This window comes from Macaca nemestrina, chromosome 16 (genome assembly GCF_043159975.1).
Source record: "Macaca nemestrina isolate mMacNem1 chromosome 16, mMacNem.hap1, whole genome shotgun sequence".
Classification (NCBI taxonomy): domain Eukaryota; kingdom Metazoa; phylum Chordata; class Mammalia; order Primates; family Cercopithecidae; genus Macaca; species Macaca nemestrina.
The window spans coordinates 40,789,708-40,815,950 of NC_092140.1; the positions used below are offsets into that span (position 1 = coordinate 40,789,708).

Below are 26,243 nucleotides of genomic sequence, written 5' to 3' on the forward strand. Positions count from 1 at the left end.
TGCGGGCTCTTTTTTGGTTCCATATGAACTTTAAAGCAGTTTTTTTCCTATTCTGTGAAGAAACTCATTGGTAGCTTGATGGGGATGGCATTGAATCTATAAATAACCTTGGGCAGTATGGCCATTTTCACGATATTGATTCTTCCTATCCATGAGCATGGTATGTTCTTCCATTTGTTTGTGTCCTCTTTTATTTCACTGAGCAGTGGTTGGTGGGATTGTAAACTAGTTCAACCATTATGGAAAACAGTATGGCGATTCCTCAAAGATCTAGAACTAGATGTACCATATGACCCAGCCATCCCATTACTGGGTATATACCCAAAGGATTATAAATCATGCTGCTATAAAGACACATGCACACGTTTGTTTATTGCGGCACTATTCACAATAGCAAAGACTTGGAATCAACCCAAATGTCCATCAGTGACAGACTGGATTAAGAAAATGTGGCACATATACACCATGGAATACTATGCAGCCATAAAAAAGGATGAGTTTGTGTCCTTTGTAGGGACATGGATGCAGCTGGAAACCATCATTCTTAGCAAACTATCACAAGAACAGAAAACCAAACACCGCATGTTCTCACTCATAGGTGGGAACTGAACAATGAGATCACTTGGACTCGGGAAGGGGAACATCACACACCGGGGCCTATCATGGGGAGGGGGTAGGGGGGAGGGATTGCATTGGGAGTTATACCTGATGTAAAGGACGAGTTGATGGGTGCTGACGAGTTGATGGGTGCAGCACAGCAACATGGCACAAGTATACATATGTAACAAACCTGCACGTTATGCACATGTATCTTAGAACTTAAAGTATAATAATAATAATAAATAAATAAATAAATAATAAAATAAAATGGAGAATAAATTTCTGTCGTTTTGCCACCAAATTTTGGCAATTTATCATTGCAACCCTATGAAATACAGTATAAATTTTGTTGTTTTTGATGTGTATATTTGAGAACAAAAATATACGTACTGATGTTCAACTTCACACATATTATGCTTCATATACTATTTACTAAGTATAACATAATGGTGTGGCAGAAAGAACAACTGGGATGGGAACAAAGAGAACAGATGTGTAATTATGGCTCCATTTCTAGTAACAGTGTAACTGAGGACAAACTGTATTACCTCTTCAGACTTGTCTCCTCATTTGCAAAATGAATGCAAGGTTTGCAATGATCTTGAAGCAGTTTTCAAACTAAATTTTTATGAACTTTTAAAGTGTTAAAAATAATAAGGCACAGTGTAAAAATTATAGTAACAAAAACCAAGAATATTTAAAAGATAACGGTAGACAGGTTGGCCAATGAAATCTGCCAGAAGATTCACAGGATTGCATAAATTTATATGAGGTAATTATTAAATACTTATTCAGAGCTGGCAATATGTAAAATTCTCTATATAAATTGTAGTTTTTACAAACACTCATGAAGTTTTAGTTACATATCCAGATGTGTGCTGGGCTTCACATTTTCTAATAGAAACATGGCCTGAATGGCTTACAGAAAACACACTACTGCCTATTACGCAGGTATTAAAATAGTTAATACGTATAGAACAGTTAAACAGTGCTAGGCATACTAAAAGTTTAATAAATGTTAACTTTACTATTATCTAGGATACATCATATATTCTCTTCTCTAAATTAGTATCTTCTATCCATAAAAGGGCCTCACAACTGCAACTTTTTAAAATAATGTTAAGAGGGTTTATGTAGTAACAAAATTTAAAAACGGTAACCATTTTTTTTGCTCCTCCAAAACATACATTTCCAATCAATCCTGTTTCCTTTTACTGAAAGAACTGTTCATGATGACTACAACACTGAAGTATAATTTAGAAGGAGTCTCTAAAACTGGAAGTAATGTTCATCTAAATATGCCTGCCAAGTTTAAAAATGTATTAGAAGTTAAACTGAAACATGTTGAAAATGACTCATTGTGGACCAGAATATACACTGTAGGAAATAAGAGCTCATTTACAAGTGGGAGAAATACACTCACACTTCATCTGTGGTAATTCTCTGGACTTCCCTTCCAGTAAACATCATATTTTAAAATAATCGTGGAAAATAATCTTACCCTTAACTTTAGTTTTTATGAGTTGATTTAGTTCGCTGGCATTCCAATTTTTCATACATCTTTTTTTGGATGTGAGTATATTTACCAAATGTAAATCTATGAAAATTTCCCCCTAAAGCAACAGAGCAGCAGCCTATACAGAAAGCTGTATGAACACACACACATGCACACACATGCGCACACACACAACTTACGCTCTTACTTTCTCTGGTTTTCAGTTCACAAGTATAATGACCAACTATGACGCTAGATTTATAAGAAACATCTTAAAAAATGTGCACACATATGTTTCCTTCATCCATATCATTTCCTTTTGATGCTATTGATGAGTAATCAGAAGAACATGTAATTGAGTTCTTTTTCTAGTAACACTTACATATTTGTATTGATTCAGTCTACTTTCTCAACGTGTAACCCCAAATTACACATTTGGGAGGCAGCTGGCTAGACTTAGAAAAGATCATGGAACACCCCATCCTCCTCACTCTCAAACAAGGTCTGTAAGATGAATGAACCTGATTTTTAAGCTAATTTATGAGTCACACACTTCAATATATATCTATAATTGTAACTTTAATGTGGCCTTAAGCAGGATTTAGTTAGTAAGTGCTTATGAATTAACATGATTCCAACTTGTTTATATTTTCCGAGTTTAGTTTCTTTGCTTCATCAAATAGTTTTGAAGCATAAACCATAGTAAGCAATTAACTGAAATTATCTGTTCAGCATGCTCTTTATTTAGAACTTTATCTAGACAGTATACATACCCTTAAACCATGTTTTTAAAATGTAACCATCGCCTCTGGCAACAGTTGAGCTGCCTTGGCCGGGCATGGAACTCAGAATAGGAAAATAAGCACTTTCCCTCTTGGAAATCTGACATGTAAAGATTTCTGAGCATATCTTTATCGTGTACATAATGTCATTACAGAGGGATTCTCAAGGTTCTGAGTTATTATTTTAAGACAATCTGCAATAAATTATTTTAGAATAGTTTAATTCTGTATTATTTTGCCTTTTTTCCATCTTTAAAAATCCTCAGTCACTTTCTTTTTTTTTTTGGGGACGGAGTCTTGCTCTGTCGCCCAGGCTGGAGTGAACTGGCGAGCTCTCCGCTCATTGCAAGCTGTGCTTCCCGGATTCATGCCATTCTCCTGCCTCAGCCTCCTGAGTAGTTGGGACTACAGGCACCCGCCACCACGCCCGGCTAATTTTTTTTTTTTTTTTTTTCATTTTTAGTAGAGATGGGGTTTCACCGTGTTAGCCAGGATGGTCTCGATCTCCTGACCTGTGATCCACCCGCCTCGGCCTCCCAACGTGCTGGGATTACAGGTACAAGCCACAGTGCCCGGCCCTGAGTCACTTACTAATGTGGAAGAAGTTTCATTTTTGACCCCAACTGTATTTCTTTTCCTAAATACAAGGTGTGTTTGTCACATTTACAATTGCTATTAGAAAAGATATGTTTAGCCTTCCTCCATCTTAATTTAGGGTCTCTGTTTTTTTACTTCTTTGGTGTTTGCTTTGCTATCTGTCCTTTGTTATACAGCCTGTGATTGATTTTTTTCCCCCTCCTCCAGTAGTACGCAAAATATATGGCCTGTTCCATTTATAGTTTTAAGTGATATGTTAAAACATATATTTCTTCATAAAACTATTATTTCATGAAATTTGAGAACATTATATATATAATACGTACAAACACTATTTCTCTTACCATCAATTCCCTAATTTTAGTTGCAAGTTTCTGCTATTTTGCCACTACTATTATTTTTACGTTATAATTTCTTGTTAACAATTATGATTACAATGTTTTGTAACCAAAATGATAAAGGTCATTAAGATTACATTTTACACTAAATGTTCACTGCCAGTTCTTCTTTACCTTGACATCTCAATCCATGTGAAGTTACAATTTCCAACAGGTTTTTCAGGAAGGCCATATGTAATATGTTTCATGGGACCTCACATGACTGGTTCCTTCTCATCTTTCAGACTGCGCACCTCCCTGAATCATACCCTATTTCATATATTTCAAATAATTGCTACTCTCTAAAAATTATTTATTTTGTTATTTGTATATTTTCTGATTTACATCACAGAAATACAAGTTCCATTAAGACAGAGAGCCTTTCATCCTGTTAAATCCTTAATCACAGTGCCTGAAAATGGTGCTTGGTGGTTAATAAATATTGCTAAATGAATAAAGTATTATTATGGAAGAAAACGTTGAGCTCAAATAAATTAATTTATTTGTTTATTTGAGGTGGGCATCCCACTATGTTGCCTAGGCTGGTCCTCAACTCCTGGACTTGAGCGATTCTCTCGCCTCAGCCTCCTGAGTACCTGGGTCTATAGGCACGCCACTGCATGCAGCTTAGACTTATTTTTTCCTTAGTAAATGACTTACTTATTCTGCCCAGATACTTCTAATTCTCTTCCTTTAACATTCATGTTCTGTAACTTCACTTAGATTTACGACACTGCTGTTTCCCATCCTCTTCCCACTACCCAGAATGTGATGAGTTCTTCTAAATTGCAGATTCCTTATTTCAGAAAATGTTTTCTTCTATTGTATCTCTAAATGTTTTTTTTTTCCTGTTCCATTTTGTTGTTTTCTTCCCTTGACACACTGAAGGTGAATATATACTGGCTGTCCTCCATGTCAATTACTTTTTCTCTGTTTTCATCACTTTATTCTTTTTTCTGTTTTATAAACATCCAGCCTCAAATTACCAACATGGTTTTCCAGAACTTCCCTGACCCTAAATACTATTTCTCTTTCATTCCTTTTTATTTCTGTACTATCATTTTCATATATAGTTTCTCTCATCAGTTTTTGCCATCTTATTCTATTGCCATATTTTTGGCTTCAACAATTGCTGCATTTTTTCTGATCACTTGAGGTCAGGAGTTTGAGACCTGCCTGACCAACATGGCGAAACCCCCATATCTACCAAAAATACAAAAATTAGCGGGGTGTGGTGGCACACACCTGTAGTCCCAGCTACTCAGTAGGCTGAAGCATGAGAACTGCTTGAACCCTGGGAGGTGGAGGCTGCAGTGAGCCAAGATCATGCCACTGCACTCTAGCCTGGTAGCAGATTAAAATATAAAGATAAAAGTATATAGAAATATGAAAAAAAAAACCACTGAATGGAAATTCAGGACAGCTGGTTTCTTTATCAAACTTTAAACTAGCCCAATATGACATAAAAATCACTTACTCTGCTCATCTCATTTTGCATGCCTTCTTGCTTTGGCCTTGTACCAGTATAAAATGAGGACAAAACTCCTACCATTACCAGAGAAGTTGGGATTGAAAACATAATTTCAAACAATATTTACTTAAAAATACTTACAATGAAAATTACTTTAAAATACATAACATACATGTACATAATATATATCTTATATATAATAATTATTACATTTTTTGTAGAGATTAGGTTTCACTATGTTGCCCAGGCTGGTCTGAAACTCCTGGGCTCAAGTGATCCTCTCACCTTGGCCTCCCAAAGTGCCTGGATTACAGGTGTGAGCCACTGTACCTTGCATAGAACACATTTTTTTATCTAAAACAAACCATAACTGAAAAAAGTTTACTATTAAAATTAATTTTGAATTGCAACCTTACATTTTAGATCCAAACACAGGATTCTATGTAGTAGCCCACAAATGTAACAGTGTATTCAATTTATTCTACTACAAACACTGAATTTTAAAATTTCCACTTTTTGGCAGAAACAATCTTAGGAGTGCATGCAGACATTCAAAGCAACAGAACATGACATAATAACTGTTCATGTTCACGAAAACTGGTACTTGTTACTTATCAAATTGTTCAGCTTGAATTGGGACATATATGGGTCTTTTATTTGCCTGAGAAAAGTACTTTCCTTTGTAGAAAAAGTAAAGTCTTTGAGTAAAAAGCCATTTTCATTCGTTTGAAAAATGGCACGCCGTTTCCATACATTTCTCTTTATAACAACACAAGTTGTTTAATCAAAAAAATGTGGCATTTGATAATAAAAACTTCTAACATAAATGAAAAAGATGAGGCTAATTATACCTGACTAGAACATTATGTATAGGCATGCCAGAGGCTTTACTTAAGCATGATTCAGGGAAATCACATTCCACATAAAGATTAAAACATAGGAAGTGACAAAGGAAGCCAGCATCACATATTTGAATATTAAAAATTTAACCTCTGAAAAATAAAACAGAATATTTTTCCTTAAGTTTCACTATATACAAAATATATACGATATTCCCAAAATATATGAGTTTAAACACATAGGCAACATAGACACTCTATACTCAAAATAACTTCAGTAGATTCTCTGTCTCTCTGCTGTCACACACACACACACACTCCTAAAAAAACACGAGGAAAGTGAACTACAGAAATCTTTTAAATAATATTCTCATAATGAGCTTGGGTTCACCATTTCTTTTGCATGGTAACTTAATGAGCGTATCAACTCTTTTACATGGTTGTCACATCAGGATGAAAGGGGGCTTTAAACTCATCAAGCTGCCCACTTGATGCTTCAATCTTTACAAGCACATTTCTACTGAATTTGGCTTCTGCCTGAATACTACTGATAGAGAATGTGTTCGATGCTAAGGCATTCTGAAAAGTCCTACTATCTTCACACTTTCTTGCAGTGATCACCCAGTGATCCCTATTCTACTGCTTTAGGTCTTGCCAAGTAAGAAATCCAGCTCTTTCATATGTGAACGCTTAAAATATTTGTAGGTAGTTATAGCCTATCACTAATAGGGCACTTTTGAATCTTTTTGCAGTTATGGCGTATTCCTCTGAAAACCTTTTAGTTTAAAGCTTGGGTGCCCAGGTATCAGCATAGTTCTATAAGGTAATTACAGATGACATTCAACATATAACTTCTATTACTGTAGGATAATATCTCCATATTCAAACCTTCCAGGTCATTTTCACATTTCACGTCTAAGCCTATAAAACCAATAAATCATAGGTTTTCTGGACCCAACTGCATGATCTTACATTTATTCCTATTAAAATTCATTCAGTTCATTAATTCTCCCTGAAAAGATCTATTAGATCCTTACTTCATTATTCAATTAATTTGTTATTCTTCTCTGTTTTACATCAACTTTGTTAAATGTAGTTTTAATTTTTCCTGAAATCACTGACAAAAATGCAGAAATATAGTACTGCAGGATATTACAGATGAGCATCATATACCCACTTCTTAATTAATGATTTTCTAACAACATTTGGATAAAGCCCTTCAACAGTTACTAATCCATTTACCTGGCCTTGAACTGTCCCCGTATTTTCCCCATATTGTTTAAAAGGATGTCATGGAAAGTCTTATCAAATCCCTTGTTTCCTATCTAACGCATTTCCATGCTTTACCCCTGCAATATATCTCTTAAAAATTGAAATGTAGTCTTCTTTGATTTATTCTTAGAGAACCCATCCTAACTCTTGGTGATACTTGCTTATTTCAATAGCAATCTTAAAAACCACTGCAAGCATGGCTGCTTACCGAGCATAATCTATGTCATACACTTAAAATATATTGTATCTGCGAGGTGGCGGGCGCCTGTAGTCCCAGCTACTCGGGAGGCTGAGGCAGGAGAATGGCGTAAACCCGGGAGGCGGAGCTTGCAGTGAGCTGAGATCCGGCCACTACACTCCAGCCTGGGTGACAGAGCGAGACTCTGTCTCCAAAAAAAAAAAAAAAAAAATATATATATATATATATATATATATATAAAATATCTAAGGCTCAAAGCAATCCTAAATGGTTAGAATCATCACACGTATCTGAAGATGGAAAAAACAAAGGTTCATCAAAGTATTTACATCCATTATAGTTAAAAAAAGTCAAGTAATTTGCTTAAAGTTTATATAAGATTGCATTAAATTATTTATAATTTATCAAAATATGATATGTAATGTAATATATCAATATGTTCCTTAATAGTTGCAAGAATCTACTATCTTCTTCCCTTTTATGAAAACAAGATGGCATTTGTTGACTCCCTTTATTCACTCCCATTGTTCACCAGGAGTATTAAAAACGTAATTTCTGAAGTTTCTCGGTAACTATGATTTGAAACTTGTATGTAAGAATTCTTAATAATCACTCTTTGTTTAAATTTAATTAAAAATACACAAAAAAGAAAAAAAACACATTGTAAGTTTCAATATGTATGAGGTACAAAGGAGGATACATATTTATGAGGTACAAAATCTCTATCTGTCCACCAACCACCCAACACCCAATTTCCTTCTCCAGAAGCAATAAATGTTAATAGATTTTTCCTGGTCCTGATATAAAGAGCCACTTACTTCCTTTTGTAGAACTACACTGTTGTATTCTGTAAATGTTTTCATGAATTACAATTCTTTTAACTACTGCCTAAATGTCAACTATGCTACAGTACATAAGGTGGTATATATAGCATTTTGAACCTAGCAAGTATACCTGCAGGATAACTTATTAGAAATAAAATTTATTGATCAAGAGCAATGTGTGGCTCGGTGTAGTGGCTCAAGCCTGTAATCCCAGCATTTTGGGAGGCTGAGGCAGGCAGATCACTTGAGGTCATGAATTTGAGACCAGACTGGGCAACATGGCAAAACTCCGTCTTTACTAAAAATACACAAATTAGCCGGGTGTGGTGGCACGCACCTGTAATCCCAGCTACTCAGGGGGCTGAAGCACGAGAATCGCTTGAAACAGGGAGGCAGAGGCTGCAGTGAGCGGAGACTGTGCCACTGCACTCCAGACTGGGCAACAGAGTGAGACTCCGTCTCACATACATACATTCCATACACACACACACACACACACACACACACACACACACACCAGCTATGTGCATTTGTACTTTTGATAGGTATTACTGAATTACTCTCCATATTAGTTGTACCAATTTAAAATCCCACTAACAATGTTAAGATTGCCTGTTTTTCCATACCCACGCAAACACAATGTATTATCAACCTTTTGGTTTTTAGTGGAAAACAGGCTTTTTTTTTTTTTTTTTTTTTTTTTTTTGAGACAGAGTTTCACTCTTGTTGCCCAGGCCGGAGTGCAATGGTGCAATCTCAGCTCATTGCAACCTCCGCCTCCCAAGTTCCGTTCAAGCAACTCTCCTGCCTCAGCCTCCCAAGTAGCTGGGATTACAGGTATGTGCCACCATGCCCGGCTAATATTTTGCATTTTTAGTAGAGACAGGGTTTTGCCATATTGGCCAGGTTGGTTTTGAACTCCGGACCTCAGGTGATTCAACTGCTTCGGCCTCCCAAAGTGCTGGGATTACAGGCATGAGCCACCATGCCCAGCTGAAAATAGGGATAGTTTTAATATGAATTTAATGACATGACTGTGACAGATATTGCAAGTATTTTTTCTAAGATTGCATTTGCATTTGTTTTTTGACTTTCCTTATGGCAGTAATGCCACACCAACATTTTCCATTTGTAGGGAATCAAGTTTATCAATTTATTACTTCTATAACTCCTAAGTTGCAAAGGCCTTTTGTAATTAAACATTATAAAAACATTCCCCTATGGCATCTTAGGTTTTTAATGGTTTTACATTTAAATCTCTGATCCATATGAAATTTATCTCAGTGTAAGTTATGAGGTATGGATCTCAATTTTCTTTTTCCCCTAGTTGGCTACCCTAGTGACCTGTCACAATTCATTGTTCTTATCTAGAAATGCACTTACTTAATTTTTCCATATAAGCTACAAAACTTATTTGTCTGGTTTTTAAAAAAATATCTTTGGGTTCTATTTGGCTTACATTAAATGTATAGTTTAACTTAAGGAAACTGACATTTTCATGAAAAATAAAATTAGTTCTCTATGTACACTACCCCAAAATTTAACTTCAGATGAAGAAAAGGCATAATGTAAAAAATATAGTTATAAATATTTATGTGGAAGAGTACATGTACAAGAATAGCCATGATAATTGTGAAAAAGAATTTTTAGTGTTGCTCTGTCAAGTTTCACAAAGTCATTTGAAAATTTTGGCATGAATTACACTTAATTTATATATTAATTAAGAAAGAATTAAATTGATGATACATCTAGAATTCTACTTTTAAAAATATCATTTATCAACATTATGATCCTAAGCAGGGATACTTTTCCCTTCATTTATTGATATTATATCTTAAAAAACAGATAAGTAACTTTAGCTATTTTAAGCATTTTGTTAAAGCCTAAGCTTATTTTGAGTTTTACATTCCCAGATATTATTCTCATTCATTTACTCATTTATCCATAAGTCTCTGGTTCTGTATAGTTCTTTACAGTCCTGAGCATTAGCTCTATTTGCTGCTCAAGGGTTATTTTTAGTAGTATCTACAAAGACTTTTTTTCCCTTGTCTTGATTTTAAAACTATCATAAATATTTAAGGTTGGCTGAAAATTAGGCTCTAAATAAGCAAGGCTTTACTATGACTTCAAAGAATTATGAATAAATAAGCTTCCTCTTATCTGGCAGTTTGAAAATGAGGTCTTCCAGTTTATCTAAAATTTTAGTGGAAAATTCATTAGAAAGATATCAACTTGTGAAGAACAAAATTCAATAAAGTTTCACAACAAAACTAAATTGGACAAATTATTCTATGATAATAGTAGTTATCATAGGAAGGCACTGTTCTAAGTGCTTTACAAACATTAAATAATTGAATCCTCTATTATTTAACAGATACTTTTAGGTATTAGAGTACTGCATGGCCTTTAGGTGAATATCAGCTGCAAATGTATGGACAAGTAGGATCAGAAGGATTTAGGTTAAGAGCGTAGGACATAACAGAGCTTATGATAAATATAAATTGGTCAATTTTATGGTCAGATTTACTATTCTCTCCAACTTTACAAAACCACACAGTAGCTATCAAGTGAAGAATATAAGTTCTGATTTACTAGGTAATATCTTATGCTTTCTTTTAAACCTTATTAGTTTGCCCATAAATCTTATTCTAGAGCCATCCCTAAAAATATACACTCCTAAAACTACACATTAAAAACTGACATCAACACAAAGTCAAATGAATCTTTAGGGGACATCACACAGTTTTGTAACTGGAAGGGTTACACATAATGAAATATAAAACATGAAGGCTTTATAGGAACTCTAATGAAAGGAGCTGATTTATATACCATGATCTTTTATACTATGATCTTTACTTTTTTTAGATAAACTAAAAAAAATTTTTTTGAGAAAAGAGTCTCACTCTGTTGCCCAGGCTGGAGTGCAGTGGCATGATCTCTGCTCACAGCAATCTCTGCCTCCTGGGTTCAAGTGATTCTCGTGCCTCGGCCTCCTGAGTAGCTGGGATCACAGGCATGCACCATCACGCACTGCTAATTTTTGCATTTTTCATAGAGATGGGGTTTCACCATGTTGCCCAACCTGGTCTCAAACTCCGAGCCTCAAGTTATCCACCCGCCTCAGCCTTCCAAAAGTGCTGGGATTACAGGCATGAGTCACTGATGTTGAGAGTAAGACATACTTCCACATTATAGGAATGACTTCTTCAATATAACATTTATTAAAATTCTTCCATAGGCCAAGTTTATAAAGTTGATGTGAATTCAGAAGTATCACAATTTGAGTCATTCTAAAATATTTTTACAACAGGTTAGTTATATGAAGACTCGCCTTAAACTTTAGTTTTATGTATTGCTTATATCTCAAATTAATCTGGTCTTCATTTAACAACTAAAAGACCCATTGAACTAAATTTCAAAAGTTTATTAGTATGTGAAGGGTATGCAGAAACTTTCACACCATTTTAGCAACTTTTCTGAAGTGATTTCAAAATGAAAAGTTAAAAAAATAAGGTAGCCACTGTTTACGCTCTATATAGTCAAACAATTGAAAGTGTAGGATGTTTAATGAAGTAATGATATTTACCATAATGCCTATCAGTTATTTTACTCTTAACAAGGCTACTAAAAATAAATATCATTTTCTATTGGTAAATTAAAGATATATCATTCTCTCTGATACTCTCCTTCCAACACACATACTTTAGAACATACAGATTTTGAAAAAACAAACAAACAAACAAACAAAAAACTAGGAATTATACAATGGTACAATCACTTTGGTGTTACCACTGGCAGGTTTTTAAAAAGTAAAACATTTATCAACCCGATGATTAACAATGCCACTCCTAGGTATTTAGCCAAGATAAATAAAAACACACTTTCAAAAAATTATATGGCAGCTTTATGCATGATAGTAACAAACTGGAAACCACCAAAATGACCATTGACAAGTGAATAAAATATATTCATACTCAGCAATAATAAGGAATGAACTACTGATACAACAACAAAGTGGAATGAAAGAACCTGGACACAGAGTATTTTTAGTCTAAGAGGAGCAAAACTAACCTGTGGTGACAGAAATCAGAAAGTGGTGCCTCTTAAGTAGTAGTGATTAAGAAGGACTGAAGGGCCATAAGGACACTCTCTGGAGTAACTGAACTATTCTATACCTCATTGTCAACATATACAATAATTGCATATACTGAAATGAAAATTATTCTCTTTAAAATACATTTTCTAAATGAATATATAACAGAAACCATAATGGTTCGAGTTTTAACATTTCTATTTTCATGATGCTTACCTGTCTAAGAGCTGATCATGTTTTTCTAAAGCATCCTTTTCAGCCATCACAGCTCGTTCCTTTTCAGTTACAGCATTATCCCTTGCTTCTCGGAGATTTCTAAAATTTAAACATGCATTTCAGTTACTTCAAATGTGTGATTTATCCATGTACTTTCTTAAAGATGGACTATCTGACAATCTTAAGGACCCATCTGAGAAGTTGGGGACCCAAAGTGTACACTATATAAATCTGCCTGGCTTGATTGAGTGTCTTGAAGTGCGAGATACACCAGTGTAGGTGCAAATATGGTCTATCTCGATGTCACACCACCCTTCTCAGCATGGGTCAAAGGATAGGCTAAGCAGTTTGTATATAATTTATGTATTCCTTACCAGAAGCCAATGAGATAGGTGTAATTACTCATATATTATCCACTAGAAAACTGAGGTTTTGGAAGGTTAATAAATGTCCCACAAAATATTTTAAGTAAAAGATATATTGTGGATAATCAAAATAAAAGTGCGGTTTGGGATATGAGCAAAAGAATCGTTGAAATGAAGAACTTGGAAGTCTCAGTTATATAGGAAGGAAAAGGAAGGAAACACAGGTTGACAGATAGGATAAAGCAGAAGGGACAAAGAATTAGAGGTCCTGATAAGATATGACAGATTAAGTCAAAGTGTAATAGTTGTACAAGCAAGATGGAAGACTGGAGAATGGTGATTTGGAGGTAGAACAGAACTTTTCAGTGGCAGAATTTTGGTGGCTAACAAGATAGTGTATGAAAATCAGTATGGCTAAATTAAGTAGAGTTGAGATGAAGGTCAATATTTATGTAGGGCTCAAGGAAGTACGAGGCTAGGGTATTGGAAAAGTCATCTATTTAACAGTTGTGAGGACAGTAGGAAGGAACTGAAATTGATAGAAAAAATACATTTAGTGTCAGTTAAGGGAAGCTGGAAGATAACAATGACTAGTTGGGAAATTACACAGCTAGCCATGAGCTTCCAAAGATCAAAATGTTTGCCTTTTAATCAATATGAAACTTTGAATCAAGAAAAACACCAACCGTAAGTTTCTTTCAGATAGTCACCTATTTTTTAAAAAATCTCCTTCTCTAGCAGTTACAACATAAATAACAAGAATGTAATACAAATGATTTTGCTCAACTAATCCCTACAAAGCCCTTATGTTGTATTTTATAACCTACTTTATAGCTGAGTAAACTGAAGTTTAGAGAGCTCATGTACCTAGCCCTCAAGTCACACAGTCTAAGAGGACCATAATTTGAATCCAGTTATTTCTTACTCCAAAGCCAGGGCTTTTTACATCATGCCACACTATTCTCATGAAAAACAGGATTGGAAATTATTATTTTTTATTATTCATATAGAATGTGAGTAGGGAGTCGTGAAAGCCATAAAGTTTTAATAAACTTATCTACTGAATATTGGATAGAAATGCTCAGTACTTATACTTGCTGTACCAGTACTCAATCTAGTCTTTCGCATGGTGATGTTGTCACAGGATCCTTGGGGTGTCGCTTTGTCAGCTAGAAACCTTTGTGGCCAGTGGCGCCTTTGTCTGAGTTATGCTCAGGCCCACTGGGCTTTTTCCACCCACTCGGCCTCACAGACTGTACTCGGCTTATGCTCTACCAGCCGGGATCCCACACCTGCCGAGGGCAAGCCAAGTGCAGAGCAGCAAGGGGTGCGTGAGCAAGTGAGTGAGTGCAGGGTTCAACCACTGCGCACAGCCGGGCACACAGGCTGTAGTGGGGTAGGCAGCTCCAGGCGCTGGCTCCAGGCTCCCTGTGAGGCTGTGAACGGACAGGCATACTGAAAGTTGCTTCCACTGCTGGCACCGGGGAATGCAGTAGTGCCCGGAAGCCTGGAGATGCCAGGAACTGCAGAGCCCCAAACAGGTGTCAGAGCCCTTGCTCAGGGAGCTCCTAGGTCTGGGCTCCCCAAAGGGCTGCAGCTCTTCTCTCCTTCCCACTTCTCGTCTTGTTGCAATGTGGTAAGTGAGGGGCGTGTTTCAGCCCTGTTTGTGTTACGGCTCTTTCAGTCCCACCATTAAGCAGGTCCCAAGTTCTTGTCCTGTGTCCAGGAAGAATGAGGTACAGAGACAACTGGAGCATGAGTAAGGCAAAGAGGTGCTTTATTGAGCGGCAGTACAGCTCTCAGGAGATCCAGAGTGGGTGGCTCCTATCTGCAGGCAGGCCATCCCAATGTCTGCTCAGCTCCTGACTGAGAGGAGACCCACAGTTGGTAGCTCCTCTCTGAAGTCCAGACGTCTGCCAGAGCCCGAGGTTTTTGTGGGCTTCAGTGGGGAGGAAGTACATAGGTGACAATAGGTAGGCCGGGGGAAAAAAGTACTGTAAGTTCTCACTCTGTTCTGTGAAACTGGTGGCACAGCTCCCATGCTCCAGGCCACCCCTGGCTTGAGGTGGGGCTTCACCGGGGACACACTCCTTTCTGTCCAGGAACCTGCCTGCCTCCTGCCACCATCAACCAGCTGTAACCCGGCGCCTGGGCTGGAGTGCCAAAGGGCACCTGCAGGCCTGCACCAAGCCGCCCTCATCCCCCACTTTGGCTGGTCTCCCTCCCGTGCTTGTCAGTGTCCAAAGTCTGGAGGACGCCGAGGTGGCAGAAGGCTGGGGTGTCAGCACTGCCCCAAGAGCGGGCACACCTGCAACAGTTCCCAGGCTTGGCCTCAACTTTGCTCCGAAATCACAGTGGGCGCTGGGAGTAGGGAGAGGCCAGGCAGCGGGAACAGGCCTTTCTGAGCCTGCAGGGGAAGAGGGCTCCCTAGGCCGACGAGAGTGAAGGAATGCCTGGGTCCGCAGCTGTGGCTGGGCCGCTGCAGCAGCGCCTGGGAGGGCTCCCGCCTCTCCAACTCGAAGGGGTCTGGGTTTCTGCCTGTTTCTGGCTCCTGCCGGCTCAGTGGAGCATGCAGCCCCGGCCGCGCCTGCCCCACTGCAGCTGGCATCTTTACAGCAGTTGCTCCAGATAGGCCACTGCTGCCATCAATATTAACAACAAATTTAAAAATTTTAAAATGTCAACCATTAGAGATTTGTCAGTAAAACAGTTTATAAGCCAGAAATAAAGCAGTTTCTTGTTGGAGGACAGGTAACTCTTATAGAAAATAAAATAAACTACTTTTGTGGGTTATTATATAAGCAGAAGTACATTCTAAAGTAGCTGTCAAAAAATGACATATTGTTATTTTCTGATGCCATCCTGATTGCAACAACCTTCAAAAATAATCTATTCTCAAACTGAAACATGAAAAATTAATGTTAAAGATAGAATAAAATTCTCAAACTATATTAAACATTTATACATTTTTCATTTCTAAATGATCTAAATATTTTAGTCAGTAAATCACCACAAACTGGTTTCAATGTTCATTTCTCAAATATAGCCTCATTATTCTAAATGTTATTTTGGCAGCAGAATTACAAGTAGATCACATTTACAGGACTAATGAATCACGAATGCTCAATTGGTAGATGGAGACGCTTCAGTCCCTGACATTTCCTTTCTTGCAACAATGGACATTAGAAATAAAAACAAGACACACGGAATGAAATAAAACCTAGAACAAGCTAACATCAGGGCTTGTGAAAGGAGGTATGATTAGAGGGTACTATGTTAAGGCATGTTGAAGTATGATTAGAGGGTACTATGTGAAGTGCTATGTTAAGGCATAAACAAAATTCTATGGCCACAAAGAGGAGTTGATTATTCTTTTCTGGAGTAAGAGAGGTAGGTGAATAAAGTGAAACACTTTTAAAAAGTGACATGTAAGTTGGGCCTTGAAGGACAAATAGGTAAAGCAATTCAGAAAGAGAAAACAGAAATGAACTGGGGAATGGACCAGAAGAAGCTAAGGCTTCTACCAACAGGTCCTCTCAAGGGTGTTTGTGGGTAACATTTCTGTGTAATCCCAATCTCCTTATCAAGTACCACACCTTCCATATCCAGTCCATAACCTGCATTCTTTAGCAAAAAAGCAGCATAATTCCTTATAACAAATACTTCCTTTAATATTACCAATTCACAGGTTTCATATGAAGTCTGAGAGAGATAAACTGAATGTATTCTTCCACTGACAATAATAGCAATAGCATACTGTTTACCATGTGCCAGAAGCCGTTCTAAGCACTTTACATATCATAACTCATTTAACTGTCTCAACAATCCCACAAAGCAGTTGTATCATTACCTCCATTTTACAAATGATAAGACTAAAACACAAAGAGGTTAAGTATTAGCTTAAAGTCACACAAGAAGTATGCTACGGAGCCCAAATGTGCACCCAAACAATTTGGCTCCAGAGTCTGTGGTGTGAATCACACTACGCTGCCTCTTAAAATTTCCTTTGCTTCACAGATGTTTTCTCCTTGAGAAATTCTGACACTATTAGATTTATATTATATGACCACCTCAAGGCACCAATAGATGTGAAATCAAAATAAGCCTTGAAAGAATTGTGAATATATTATACATTAGCTTTTATGGCCCACAGTATGTAACATGCTTTTTTAAAAATAAACTATTTGATAAAAAGCTAGATGTATTCCTTCCACAGGTAAGACAGTAACTTTCATATAACTAATAAATAATCCATTTCTAAATGTTAAATGCATTAGAAAATATAACAGAAATACAATTATGGAACAAATTACAGGAATTCAAATGTTCTTCAAAAGAGAAACTTGAAAAATTGATAGAAGCTATCTGCAGCATGTACAAGCTAATGAAGCTCAAGTTTTAGAAGTCCAAACCAAGTGTATAATCAAATGTAATTATAACAAAGAAAATGTTTCAAAATACAAAAATCTGAATATATCATCCTTAAAATACCTGTATAAAGTTAACATTAGATTCCAACACTGTGTTTTTCATCATTCTTTCATGTTGTTTCCTAGCAACTCTATGTATCTCCCATATTCACATACGTATTTCTCCCATTCACCCTATGTTGTTTTGGAGACATACTGAGAGGAAAGACTGAAGAAAAGAAATCTTAATACTGTGTGAAATGCAAAGGGAAAGTGAGTATCCTACTTTTATAACTAGAGTGTTCAAATAATGTATTTTTCAACCTGGGGCACTTTTTAGAATAAAAGAGGGTGCTACTAAAAATTATGCCAGAACAGGCATAAATCAGTACTTTCTTAGACAAACCAAGAGATATGGTTAATTAAATTGTAACATTCAAATGAGAAACTTAAAGAGTTAAGTTCTTAATCATTTACTTAAAGGTTTTAATATTCTAATAAAATAGACATAGTTCATACACAATATAGTGCCCTTTGTACAGCAGATAATTTAATATACAGAAGTTTATTCAACAGCAGCTCACAACTGAAACTTGAAAACCTCATTATAAAACATTCATAACAACAGGGTAGAATGTATTTTCCTGCTACTAGATGATAAATTTCACAGTACCAATAGGCTAAATCTATATTTATATCTGAAAAGTGGTAAGAAAAATGTCATGAGAAAAACTTTAGGAATCTTTGAAAATCGAACAGTATCAAATCAAAGTTTGGCAATGCGAGGAGTACGTCTCAGCCTGAATAAACATCCCTAATGCCTCAGAACTTAAAATTTACCAAACATAAATAGTGAAAAAACAAAAACAAACAAACAAACAAAAAACCATGGCTGTCAGAAGAGCTCAGTAGGTTTAACTAAGCAATCTGAACTCTTCCTTCTGTCTTCATGTAAAAATATTTTTGGCTAATAGAAGTAAATATATTTTTCTAGTTAGAACAACAAAGGATTAAAATAGGCTGTTTTATATGACAGGCTTATTTATAGGAAAAGTGTTTGAATTTACTGTCTCTATCTCCAGTGTCTTCCTGGAGACAACATAAAACTGCTCATTTCCATATCTGATGCCTTTGATTTTAAGATGGCATAAAATAGAAGGGTTGCATGTACATTATGTTGTTTCTATTCAATGACTGGTAGTTTTACCTTTATCATAGATGACTGAAAAGTTAATAAGTAGGACATAAAAATGAAATAAGCAAAGTGGAAATCTTATTTAATAAAATTTCTCGGGAGAAGCTACACATTTTAAGAGTAGAAACTTTTTGAGATCATTGTTGACTGAAAATGCTACACTTTCCTATCCTTTTATTATAGTTGGTGCCTTGGTTTAAAAGTTTGTGTCCTCCAAAACTCAAGTTGAAATTTAACTGGCATTCTAACAGTATTAAGAGGTAGGACCTGATAATGGTGATTAGGCCATGAGAGTAGGACTGGTGCCATTATAAAAGGGTGGGTTTGGCTCCCCCAGCTCTATCTTCCACCTTCTTGCCTTACACCATGTGATAATGTAGTAAGAAAGCTCTTGCCAGATGCCAGCACGTAGATATTGCACTTACCAGCCTCCAGACCTGTGAGCCAATAAACTTCTGTTCACTATAAATTACCCAGTCTCAGGTATCCTGTTATAGCAGCATAAAATGGACTGAAGACAGTTGGTGCTCAAGCAGATTTCTGTTTGTTTCTAGATATGAAAACTTAGGCACAAAGTAAACACCAAATCCAAATTATGGTTGAAAAATTATAAAAAAATTTAAGTACAAAAATGCAAAATATTTGCTTAAATCCATTAATGTGTTAAGGTTTACAAAGTAGCTGACAGGATAAAAGGTAACATATCAAAATGAAACAGAATGAAGCTGGTAGATGGTTAACTGAGTGACTACTATATATCTGTCACTACACTCAGTCCTGATCAAATCCATTATAAACCTTTGAATAGGTTTTCATCTACAGCCACCTAATTTCTAAAAAGTAGTACCAATTCATTCTTTCATTCAATAAATATTATGTATACTGAGCATTTACTGCATACCAGGCACTGGTACTTGGGAGTCCAGGACTGAAGGATACATGAAAACTCCTACTCTCATGGAGATCACATTGTAGTAGGAAAAAAACTGCAAAGTAAATGACTACGTAGTATTTTGATAGACTGTAAGCGCTTTAGGAAAAACAAAGCAAAGACAACACAGAACAAAGTCAGAAAAGACCACAAGAACAGGTGTATCATCAGGAGTAGATGGTTAAGTAGTGGAAACTGTGAATACAAAGGACCTGAGGTAGGAGCACGCCTACAGGTAAAAGAACAGGAGGCCAGCATGACTATGCGAGTAACCAGAAGAAAGTCCTAAATGAGGATAGGGTAACTGAATACTGATCAGGTAGTATCACAGGCCAATGTAATCATTTAAAGTTTTACTAAGTTTAATGATGGGGAGCCTTTTTATTTGAGTAGAGGAATGATCCAACTTGACTTATCATTTAACAAGAACTGTGCTAAGAGACTGAAGAAGGCAAGGAAGAAAGCTGGGGACCGCTTAAGAGGCTACTGCAGTAATTTTTAGGCAAGAGATAATGGTGACTTGAACCAAGGTAATATGCATGAGATAGATATCATAAATCCAAAAGGATTTGCTAATAAACAGAATATGGAATGTGAAAAAAGATGACTTCAGGTTTTTGGTCTGGGCAAGTGGAAGAATAGAGCTGTCTTTATTTTTTTTTATTTTTTATTTTTTTTTTTTACTTTTTTTTTTTTTGAGACGGAGTCTCGCTCTGTCGCCCAGGCTGGAGTGCAGTGGCCGGATCTCGGCTCACTGCAAGCTCCACCTCCCGGGTTCACGCCATTCTCCTGCCTCAGGCTCCCGAGTAGCTGGGACTACAGGCGCCCACAACCGCGCCCGGCTAATTTTTTTTGTATTTTTAGTAGAGACGGGGTTTCACCGTGGTCTCGATCTCCTGACCTTGTGATCCGCCCGCCTCGGCCTCCCAAAGTGCTGGGATTACAGGCGTGAGCCACCGCGCCCGGCGAGCTGTCTTTAATTGAGCTGGGTGAGACTGAAGGTGGAGCACAATTAGGAGGTAGAATGGAACAGAAATTTGCTTCTGAACATATTAGGATGCATATTATTAATAGATAACCAAGTGGAAATGCCATGGAGGCAGCTGCAAAAGTTGTCAAGAAGATGAGGAGGAATCAACAAAGAGAATGAGTAGGTACAGCTAATGAGGAAGAGAAAAATTTATAGTGTGTGACACTATGGAAGCTAAAGAATGTGTTCCCAGGAGTAGGGAGTGATCAACTGTGTTACTTACTGCTAGTAAGGTCAAGAACAGTAAGAACAGAATAAGACTACTGGATTTGGGCAACATGAAGATCTTAGGGGCTTTGGTAAAAACATCTTTGTTGTAGTAGTATTGGGGAGCGGGGCAAAGGCTTGATAGTGGATATGAACAGACACTTCTCAAAAGAAGACATTTATGTGGCCAACAAACATGAAAAAAGCTCATCATCACTGATCATTAGAGAAATGCAAATCAAAACCACAATGATACCATCTCACGCCAGTCAGAATGGTGATCATTAAAAAATCAAGAAACCATAGATGCTGGTGAGAAGCAGGAATGCTTCCACACTGTTGGTGGGAATGTAAATTAGTTCAGCCATTGTGGAAAACAGTGTAGCAATTCCTCAAGGATCTACAACAAGAAATACCACTTGACCCAGCAATCCCATTACTAGGAGTATACTAAAAGGAATATAAGTCACTCTACTATAAAAAGACACATGGACACGTATATTTATTGCAGCACTATTTACAATAGCAAAGGCATGGAATCAATCCAAATGCCCATCAATGATAGACTGGATAACGAAAATGTGGTACATATACACCATGGAATACTATGCAGCCATAAAAAGGAATGAGATCATGTCCTTTGCAGAGACATGGATATGAAGCTAGAAACCATCATCCTCAGCAAACTAATACAGGAACAGAAAACCAAACACTACATATTCTCACTCATAAATGGGAGTTGAACAATGAGAACACACAGACACAGGGAGGGGAACACCACACACTGGGGCCAATTGGGGGTTAGGCGGCAAGGGGAGGGAAAGCATTAGGACAAATAGCTAATGCATGTGGGGCTTAAAACCTAGATGACCCACTGATAGGTGTGGCAAACTACCATGGCACCTGTACACCTATGCAACAAGCCTACACATTCTGCACTTGTGTCACAGAACTTAAAGTAAAATAAACTTAAAAAAGAAAAGAAAAATAAAGGCCTCTTTGCCAACTTCAAAAATTATAAATGCTTGTCTGAGAATGGTGGCTCACACCTGTAATCCTAGCACTTTGGGAGGCTGAGGTTGGGGGGAGGATCACCTGAGCTCAGGAGTTCAAGACTCAGCCTGGGCAAAACAGTAAGACTTCGTGTGTGTGTGTGTGTGTGTGTGTGTATGTGTGTGTGTGTATGTGTATACATAAAATTATAAACGCTTTTATAAAGCTCTAATGATCCATACTCAGCCCTCAAGCATGGAATATGGTTTACAAATTCTCTTAAAAGACAGAGTTTCTTCACTGTTCTCAGCAAACTAACACAGGAACAGAAAACCAAAACACTGCATGTTCTCACTCATAAGTGGGAGCCAAACAATGAGAACACATGGAAACAGGGAGGGAAACATCACACACTGGGGCCTGTCAGGGGGTGAAGGGCTAGGGGAGGGAGAGCATTAGGAGAAATACCTAATGTAGATGACGGGTTAATGGGTGCAGCAAACCACCATGGCATGTGTATACCTATGTAACAAACCTGCATGTTCTGCACATGTATTCTGGAACCTTAAGTATAATAATAAAAAAGACAGAATTTCTATTTTAAGTAAATTACGTTCAAAAATTATAGTTCTGATAGGAAATCTTTGATCAGTTTACATAGCCCTAACCAGTTAAATGGGAGTGTGCACTGCATTGCAGTCAAATGTATCTAGTTTTTACCAACAAAACATTTGTAATAATCACAGAAAAGTCACAGTTGATGTCTCAATTTCCTTACTTGTAAAATAGGGATATTAATATCTAAACTTCATAAAATGTGTTTGATTCTTTTCTACAATGTATGTGAAGTGTTGAGTACAATGCTTGATGCATAAGTACTCAATAAATAATAGCTATGGTTAGTATGCTACCTAAATATGAAAATGTAAATTAAAATGTAATGTTCATTTAAAGGTTGATAATTACAGCAATGTTTCCTCAAATTTTTTATTGTATAAAATGAAAGTGATACTATTTTTAATGGCATCCTAGTGAAAACACAGAAGACTGTTGGAGGGCCTTCAGCAGCTTAGGGTTCCTTCTACTACTGTGAGGGCTAAGGGGAGTGAAATGTGGGGCACAGCAGAGAAACATCTCTAGTAAAAAGCTGTGTGATCTCAGATAAGCACTTTTGAGCTTGGTCAGGGCTGCCACATCTGTAAAAGATCAGAAATTAGGCTGGGCGCGGTAGCTCATGCCTGTAATCCCAGCACTTTGGGAGGCTGTGGGAGGCTGAGGTGGGTGAACTCCCGAGGTCAGGAGTTCCAGACCAGCCTGACCAACATGGCGAAATCCTGTCTCTACTAAAAGTACAAAAATTAGCTGGGCGTAGTGGCGCATGTCTGTAATCCCAGTTACTTGGGAGGCTGAGGCAGGAGAATCACTTGATCCCGGGAGGCAGAGGTTGCAATGAGCCGAGATCATGCCATTGCACTCCAGCCTGGACGACAAGAGTGAAACTCTGTCTCAAAAAGTCTGCAATCTGGAGCTAATGGCCATGCCTTATCACCAATCACTCCGAGACTACTGAGGTAGAAAAGATGGAGTCATTCCTGGGGTTCACTTCTTGTCAATCACCAGATCTTGCCAATTCTCCTACCTATTCTTTACATTCAACCGTCTTTCTCTTTCTATTTCTCATTTTCATCACCTAAACTGTGCAATAGCCTCCTACGTGATCTCCCTGCTTCTAGGCTTTCTTCAACTATAATCCACCCCGCATTGCAACCTTAGTCATAAAAAATGAGTAAGTCATGTTTCCGTCCTACTATAAAACCTCTGGACATTCTCCACTGACACCAGAACCTTTAAAATCTGGCCCAATCTTACTTTACCAGCCTCTCCCACCACACAACGAACTACACCACAAAGGTAAATCTAAATTCCTATGCAACCTGAACTTACCTTGCTTCATATCTGGAACCCTACAGAGCTTGAAAATTTTAAGTATTATTAACCAAGCAGTGAACACATGTTGTAAACATCTACAGGAGTAAAGAATATAGTTAACAATAAAAGATAACTACTAATAAAAATTAATTTAAAATATTTGAGAAGATGCTGAGAGAGTTGTCTGCAGAGCCATACACTTCAAGAATTATCTAACTGAAAAGACAAAGTAATTATTTAAATTTTTCCCTAGAAGAACTTAAAACATTATAGAGCTATCTGATAAGATATGAACAAAAGAGGTTTGTTTATGTGCTTAAGCACTAACGAGGACATACACCTTTAAAATGATGAATGGAACCTCTGAACAATAGTTAAATTCACCATTGTAATATGTTACATATACTCAAAGAACCTTTGTAAATAGATTCAAGATTCAAAGTTGTTTAATATCACTCTAAGATTCTACACAAATTTCAAGTTTATATCATTAAAGTTTCTTCTTGAGTACTTTTGGAAGATAAATTGTGGTCAAGATGGTTTTTATTGATATGGCAGGAAAATAAAATCACTAAAGCAATACTAATTGTTGCACTTAAAAACATCTTTTCAATCTCTTTTTCTCTACTGCCTACCCCTTTTCAAACAATTGTAAAGCTATTTCAGTTTCCAGAGTCCGTACTGCACTGAGAGCATAATGAATGCCTCTAATCTTATCTTTTTTATAGCACCACTCACAATAGCTCTTTCTGTGTTTACAGTAACAAGACCACCTTAAATAAAAGTAGTTTTACTTTATGGAAAAACTTTATCAGCTGAATTTATCTCCCTTTACCTTATTATCTCATAACCTAATTAGGAAACATAAGCTAGCCATCTTATGCAGAAATTTAGACAGAAAAGAATGGCATGTAGACCCTCTATGTCTATATCATGTCATTTAAGAAAATTTGTTAAATGCTATGGAGATAAACACTTAAGAATATGTATTTTGTATTAGTATCTTCTAATGATAAATAATCCCATAATATTATCAGTTGACTTTTATATAATGGTGATTTTCCTTAAATTGTCAACATAATAGATAAAAACATTTTCTTCAAGTATTCTACATAGGCACAAGGTACCAAAATAACTCATTTATGTCTATAATTTATAATGTACATTTTGCATATATTATCTCATTTAGACCTCACGGGCCACCCTAAGAAGTATTATTAGTAGTTATTATTATTTTTTGAGACAGGGTCTCACTTCAGTTGCCCAGGCTGGAGTGCAAATGGCATGATCTTGGCTCAGTGCAACCTTGACCTCCCAAGCCCAGGTGATCCTCCCACCTCAACCTCCTTAGTAGGACTACAGGCCTGTGCCACCATGCCTGGCTAATTTTTTTGTATTTTCACTAGAGATGGGGTTCTGCCATTTTGCCCAGCCTGGTCTCAAACTCCTGGACTCAAGCAATCCATCTGCCTGAGCCTCCCAAAGTGTTGGTGTTACAGGTGTTAGCCACCACGCCTGGCCTATTAGCTCATTTTATAAAAGAAGAAATTAAACTTCAGGAATATTAAGTGACTTATCCGCTGAGCTAATAAGTGGTAGAATCAGGATCAAGTTCAGTCTTTTGATCCAAATCTCTTTCGTAATACACTCCCACTCATGGAATAATGTCTTATTTCCAAATGCATAAGAGGGTCCCATAACATTTCTGTCACATAATACCTACTAAGCAATAAGTTATTAATATAATACATCTCAGCACTGTAGTAGTACCTTTCATTCATTTCCCACAGCTCCAAAGTGGAATTTTAGGTAACTAGAATATACAGAAAAGACAAAGAGCCTAATTCACAAACTGGACCAAAGCATTCATACATATTATAATTTCAGCTACAGTATGTTTGATATATCTAAATATCCAAGTTCCCTCTTGGTTTATAATTGCCCTTTTCTTAGTCTTTATATCTTCTACTCTCTTTCTTTTCTCTCAATACTTTAACTTCAAGAACTACTGGAATGACTACAGGTCAGATACCAAGATTGGATAGAGTAAGTTCCATGTGCCTTTTCCATATTAAAAAATAGAAAAGAAAAAGTATTCTTTTAACATTCTCTGATGTATAGAAAGAAAATTAAAATACATTTCACTAATCATCATTTCAGTTTCTTTAGAAAATGTTTATTGGGGCTGGGCATGGTGGCTCACGCCTGTAATCACAGCACTTTCGGAGGCCGAGGCAGGCAGACTACCTGAGATTAGGCATTTGAGACCAGCCTGGCCAACACATGGTGAAACCCCATCAATACTAAAAATATGAAAATTAGCCGGGCGTGGTGGTGTGCACTTGTGATCCCAGCTACTTAGGAGGCTGAGACAGGAGAATCGCTTGAACCCGGGAGGTGAAGTTTGCAGTGAGCTGAG

The 26,243-nt window shown here is 37.0% G+C and overlaps 1 protein-coding gene across 10 annotated transcripts in view; it reads right to left on the reverse strand.

Annotated features, from left to right (window-relative positions):
- The window catches only part of LOC105481764 (progesterone immunomodulatory binding factor 1), a 282,457-nt gene that overhangs the window by 194,351 nt on the left and 61,863 nt on the right, over nt 1-26,243 (reverse strand). For all 10 annotated transcript variants that reach the window (XR_011614738.1, XR_003018029.2, XM_071081244.1 and 7 more), the window contains exon 10: nt 12,766-12,864. Coding sequence is in view for 8 of the 10 variants with exons in the window: in XM_071081244.1 (XP_070937345.1) it covers nt 12,766-12,864 (99 nt within the window). In the remaining 2 variants the exon portion in view is untranslated. The remainder of the gene's footprint in view (nt 1-12,765; nt 12,865-26,243) is intronic.